Here is a 6,325-nt window from a genome sequence, read left to right on the forward strand (position 1 = left end):
GGTGCTGCCTGGAAACCATTCGCAATGGGACTAAGCAGGTTTCAGAGGCGGTAATCGAATAGCAAGTTAACCTGATTGTTCACCGACCAAAAAACACCTTTCGTTTTCTTTTTCCGGCCTGGCTCGAGAGCAGAACGTCTGTTTCGAGGGGGCCCCGCCAGGACCCGCCATCCGAGGCCGACAAGGGAGACTAAAGCTCAATAAATCATGAGTGAAACCTCCATCCCCTGCAGAACACCACACTGAAGAACAACACTCCCCAGAAAGCTCCTAAGAGGCTCGATTGCAACCACATGTTAGCCGAGCACGCTCCCCAGAACAATGGGAACGGCCAGCGAGTCGAAAACAAGGGCTCTGACTTCATCGGCCTCACGTCTACACAGATACGATGAAGAAGCAGCATCCAGCTGTCAGCCTGCTTTGATTTCTGGCAGATGACCAGGGTGCAATCCAGGAAAGCGAGAGAGGCCTGGGTGAGGTTGGGGAGAAAAGGCAGCCTGCATGTTCCTCTTAGTGTTTCCTTGATAGTCAGCCCTGCTCCGCCTCCACGGAGTGTGTCTAAGTGTGTGTGTGTGTTTCATATGTAGTGAGGGGAAAGAATTCAGCTCCAGCTTTTGTCTCGGGCTGCTGCACTGCACGCAACGAATCAGCATGACAAGCTCACATACGATGCAGTACATCGGGCTCCTGCTGCTGGCTGCCATCCTGCTGCAGACGATCGCCGTGGCCGTCACCTTCATATACTTCAGCAACGTTTTGACGACGGTAAGGATCCATGTTGGAACTTTTTTCGTGCAGCAGCGGCGCTGAGCGTCTACAGGCACGGGGAACTGCAGTGGGGAGCGTTTGGAGGAGGCTGAGTGTGTGAGAGTGTGTTGGAGAAAATAAAGTTGCTTTGCTTTTTGTGCTCAGCTCTTCGATTGCTCGCTTGTCTGGACGCCCTCCAACAGGTCGCCCAGTGGAGCCTGTCCGCGGTTTAAAGGGAAACTCCACCGACTTTTCCCAAATTTTAAAAAAATCCTACATAATTAAACAGTTAAGATGTAAACAAAGCCATGTCGAGCAGTTTGGCGTGAAATGCTCAGTTCTAGAGAAAGTTGAGTCAGATTTGTTTTACAGTGGTGGTGATAGGAACCAGACGTCCACCTCTAACAGCTCGCTTATCACATGAAATGGTTATGAATATGATCTGCCCGAAAGGGTTCTTTAGTAAAGGCAGTGCTTCTGTTTAGAACCATGAGTTCTCGAAACACTTGCATGCCCAATAGTTCTGTGCATGGTACAGCGCCAAAAAAGGGTTCTATTGTTACCAGCTTCACATAAAAGAACATAAACCTTTTGGCTGCTGTGTTGATACCATCAGACTGAAGAACCATTTCAGTATACAGAGAACCATTTAAGCACGGAATGGGTTACTTGAATGCTCATGGTTCTATGTAGAACCACGTATCTTTTTGGTGCTATACAGAACACGTTCTCCATCAGACTGAAGAACCATTTCAATATTCAGAGAACCATTTAAGCATGGGAAGGGCTACATGAATGTTCATGCTTCTACATAGAACCACTGTCTTTATCTTTTTGGTGCTATACAGAACAGTCTGAAGAACCATTTCACCATGCAAAGAACCATGTAACAAGGGTTACGTGAGCGCTCAAGGTTCTATACAGAACCACTGTCTTTACTAAAGAACACTGTCTTTATCTTTTTGGTGCTATACAGAACACGTTCTCCATCAGTCTTTAGAACCAGTCCACCATAAAGAGAACCATTTAAGCATGGAAAGGGCTACTTGAATGCTCATGGTTCTTATCTTTTTGGTGCTATGCAGAACACGTTCTCCATCAGTCGGAAGAACCATTTCACCATGCAAAGAACCATGTAACAAGGGTGGTTCTAATTAGAACCTAGGAGCGTGAACCAAACGCGAGCAGATTTAGGGGTAAACCGTGAACCGGCTGCTTGTGCGGTTAAACCGAGCCGTTTCCACTGAACGCCGTGTTTCTCCCTCGTTCACAGATGAAGGAGACGTTCTCCAAGAGCAGCGTGTCCTGCCTGATGCGCGCCAACATCAGGTCCATTAAGGGTTTGGATGTCGGCGCTGCGGATGGAAAAGACGACCCCTGCTGGCAAGTCACGCAACAGCTCCACTTTCTCATAGAAAAGGTATCAGCTTCGGAGGGGCCAGGACGCAGACACAATGAGCCCATTTATGGCCGAGATACCTTTACCCCTTTTAATTACTTAAGGAATTTAACAGGCTGGACAGACGACATATGAAATCAAACTGCCCTGCTGAGAAAAACGTGGAACCCACTAAGTGTTTCTGTTGGTTCCTGATAGTTTGTAATGTGTTTACGCGTTTATATTGGGCGGATATCACACCGTAAAGGGCTCTAATCAAATTCAAATGAAATCAAATCATGTTTATTGTCACATCACATTTACACAAGTGAGTGATAATATATAATCTAATATATCTATTTTTGTCATTTTTCAGTTTTTGACACAGTCTGAAATGTCACCTTTTACACTGTGTGTTACACTGTGTGTTACACTGTGTGTTACATGGTGATTGGACCAAAAGAAACGGGCCAACATGACTCGGAAATCCGTCTGGTTCCATTGACGTACATTAACAGTAGAGTAGGTTTTTTCCTTCTCCTGTAAAGTTACTATTTTGGAGATACGATGTTTTCTTCCAACAACAGTGATATACACACACACACACACACACACACACATATATGTATATATCACTGTTGTCACAACAAAACCTCATATCTCCAAAATGATGACTTTACAGGAGAAGGAAAAAAACTGCTCTACTGTTAATGTACGTCAATGGAACCAGACGGTTTTCCAAGTACTGTTAGGTCATTTCTGTTGGTCCATTCATCGTGAAATTTACCCCCAATATATAGGACCACAGGTACTTTTAAGTCATGTAAAAACCTGAAAAATGAGAAAAATGGAGATTTTATCTGACAGCAGTGATGTATTACTGTACAAAACCTATATAAGTTTTAAAATAAAAGCTGTAACGTGTACAGTTGTTTACATTTCCATATATGGAACCACATGGTGTAACAGGTGACCAGTGGCTGGTTCTTAGTGCATTTGATGGTTTCCTAATAGGATCTAAAGGTGTTCCACAGGAAACCGGCAGTCTGTTTTGGGAAACATCAAGCCAATCTCCCTTAGAAAGCAAAACCTTTAGGTTTTCATCCTAATGTCCTTTTTCAGCAGGATGAGCAAAAACTCAGTCAGTTAGCCAGTTAGTTTTTTCCGTCAAAGTGGGCTAAATCACCTTGATCTGCTTTTTGATCTTCTTTTCTTTAAATATGTAATTCATTTTATTTCATATGATCTATTCTAGTGGTTGTTCTTGATCTGTTACTGTTTAAATCATCATGTGTTTGGCTTGTTTTTAGCATTTTATAGTTACTATTACTGTTACTAGTATTTTCTGTTCTCACTCTGCTCAGTAGTTTTATTTGTTTACTTTTATTACTGTTTTTTTATCTGTTCAATAGTTTTAATTGGTTGTCCTGATTTCATTTTTATTTTTCCATACTTTTAATCATACTATAATAATAATCATCATCATCATTTTTTTTATTTGTTTATTTGACAGGGACAATACAGACAAACATTTTTACACAGAATGCAACACATATAATGTATATGTGGCTTCTAACGTAAGCTAATTTGCAGCCCCAGTCCCTGGTTATGGAAAATATGTTACAATAAAAAAGTAATACTAAATAACCAAAGCAAAATAAGACAAAAGTTCATAGCACAACATTATGGAATAAACACAAAATACAGAAAACATGCACACCTAGTTGTATGATTTGGTTTGTGCATCTTTGTCTGTATATCAACTAAAACTTTAAATTTCTTAATAAATAATGTCTGCAGGTGATTTCTTGGTCCTATTTTAATCTCTCGGCTGCACTTTTATGTTTACTCTTTTCAATCCTTCTTGTAGAAAAAATGCTCCCATAGTGTAAAAGGTGCTTGAACGACTTTAATCACGAATGTCTGTTCTGTTTTTCTTTGAACAGTCGATGTCTAATCGATACCAGAAAGAAATCTCCTCCGCCGTCAAAGGTACGTGTGAAAGTAGTTCTTCTTTGGGTTTGATTCATGCGCTAAAGAGAGAGATTCACGAGAGGCTAAACTGCTGGACTCTTTGCAGACGAAGTCTCCAGAGTCCTCCCCTCCTTGGTGGTCCAAGACCAAGACGCTCCCCCTCGGCCCAAAGTCGCTGCTCATGTTACAGGCAGCTATATACCAGATGCGGACAAAGATGGTGGAGGTACGTCTTGTACAAATATTTTGCGTTGTTTTAACCCTTTTGGGACCTGGTAGGACACTTCTCAGACACATGGAGAGCTGAAGAAGTAAAGCCAGATATGAAAATGAAATCTGTGACTTATTAATACAGCCAGTGTTTTTGCTGATGGACTATAAAGTCTGTTTTATGGATCATTGCATTGACTGTCTGGGGGCAAAGTCCAGACCAACTTGGATCTTTATTGCACACAAACTGTCCCGAGATGTCTTGGCCTGTAAATACTGACGCCAGCTCTCATTTCTGTTCAGATTTTAATTTCAACACTTGGAGCATTTCTCGTTTTTATTGACAGATGATTGTATAATATGAAACCCCCCTCCCTCGCTTCAGAAACAAAAGGATTGTTTTCCGTTTAACTGCATTGCGCTTGTTGACCAAAACCAAAAAAGCTGGTGTGTAATTTGAGCCCAGTCTTTGAAACAGGAATCCTTTTTCCTCTGTGCTGCCAAACGTTGGAACAATGGCGCTTTTCTGACAGACCCAACCCAATAATCTTTCTTTCTGGCCTCGTTGCTACAGGTCCCTCTAACAGGAAGGTCTACGGCCAGAAGATCCAGTCCTGGGAGTCTGAGAAGGGCCTGGCCTTTCTCCAGAACGTGGAGCTAAGTGACGGGGAGCTGGTGGTGCCGCAACCCGGGCTTTACTACATCTACTCCCAGACGTACTTCAGACACACACTCATACAGGAGGACGAGGTAGAGCGAGAAGACGAAGGTGCCTCAGCAGAGACGGCGAGGGGAAAACCCATGCTGCAATACGTTTATAAAAAAGTAAGTTCCTACCCAGTGCCTATTCTTCTGATGAAGAATGCTCGGACCACCTGTTGGTCCAAGGATGCGGAGTACGGACTGTACTCCATCTATCAGGCAGGCTTGTTCCAGCTAGTAGGCGGTGACAGGCTGTTCGTCACTGTCAGTAACGTGAGCACTATCGACATGGACGAGAAGTCGAGCTTCTTTGGTGCTTTCCTGGTCAGCTAGACGGGACGATGGGACAAGAAGGTTTTATTTAACGTTCGGACTGCAGCAGTTCCTCTCTGTTCAGGCAAGCGACAGGACTCAGCTTGCTTGGTATGTTTTCTGAGCTCCCTTTGAAAAGCTGCCAAGGATCTGAAAACCATCTGTATATGTGTGCTGGGATACTCTGTCTCAAGCCAGAGCTGTTTACCCAGATTGATGAGATCGTAAAAGGGGGGTGCATTCGGCTCGATGGGTCTGGGGCAACGCAACAGAGGATCAGTGGATCGAGGGCCTTGAGAAAACCAAAGGTGTAGCTCATAACATCTGCTCAGAAGGCAGGAACTCTATGTAAGGGGCTCGCCAAGACGTTTGGTAGCAGGTTGATTGGTCACCCAAATGGTGGAACCCAAGTGCATGACCTTATGAGCCGAAAGAAAACATTGCACAGGTAAATAGGAGATTAAGATTCCTGTAATGTGACATCAAAGACTGACGTGGCATGCCAAAGTAACCTGAAACAAGTTGAGAACTACCACTAGGTTTCTGTATTTGCTCTGTTGTCCTTGGAAAGTGTTATTATGTAGCATTTTTAACAATGTTTCATTTTTGTAAAACAGAAGTTATGAGAAGTGACGCTATTGCGGAGGAGTTGAACTGTTTTAGGCTCCAGTTTCTTACTTATCTTTTGTGATTTTGTACATTTTTTTCACTGAAAAATGAATGTCACCTTCATCACTACTTCACTGTGTTGTCCGTGTTTTAAAGCAAGCCGAAATGATCGTGAAACTTTGTCTTTGAGGGAGAGAAAGGGAATTCTCATCAGCTCTGTAAGATCACTGTGACACTGTAAAATGGTAAATTGCCTAGTATCTGATATCACGGCTGTGTAAATTCACTAGTGTTTTACTGAAACTACATAACTACATACATTTGCCAGTGTAACACTACAGAGCACTGAATAAAGTCTGCCCACATCGGCTATGGGTTTTCACTTATACTACA

The 6,325-nt window shown here is 42.9% G+C and overlaps 1 protein-coding gene across 2 annotated transcripts; it reads left to right on the forward strand.

Annotated features, from left to right (window-relative positions):
- tnfsf10 (TNF superfamily member 10) lies at positions 1-6,325 on the forward strand. Of its 2 annotated transcripts, XM_017710452.2 has the most exons (6): positions 1-473; positions 588-765; positions 2,021-2,167; positions 4,072-4,117; positions 4,206-4,325; positions 4,884-6,325. In XM_017710452.2, exons 2-6 carry the CDS (start codon positions 652-654, stop codon positions 5,342-5,344), a joined length of 888 nt encoding a protein of 295 aa, XP_017565941.1. In that variant the 5' UTR covers positions 1-473; positions 588-651; the 3' UTR covers positions 5,345-6,325. The 2 variants fall into 2 exon arrangements, with proteins under 2 accessions (XP_017565941.1, XP_017565940.1); XM_017710451.2 differs by having other exon boundaries at positions 1-765.

The sequence above is a fragment of the Pygocentrus nattereri genome, chromosome 24 (assembly GCF_015220715.1).
Source record: "Pygocentrus nattereri isolate fPygNat1 chromosome 24, fPygNat1.pri, whole genome shotgun sequence".
Lineage (NCBI taxonomy): Eukaryota > Metazoa > Chordata > Actinopteri > Characiformes > Serrasalmidae > Pygocentrus > Pygocentrus nattereri.

Bases quoted from the DNA above. Each gene is read 5' to 3' on its own strand.
- tnfsf10 (XM_017710451.2), top strand. From the start codon at position 652: ATGACAAGCTCACATACGATGCAGTACATCGGGCTCCTGCTGCTGGCT. The intron at 766-2,020 runs GTAAGGATCCAT...CCTCGTTCACAG, and splicing joins TCAGCAACGTTTTGACGACG to ATGAAGGAGACGTTCTCCAA. The intron at 4,118-4,205 runs GTACGTGTGAAA...GACTCTTTGCAG, and splicing joins AATCTCCTCCGCCGTCAAAG to ACGAAGTCTCCAGAGTCCTC.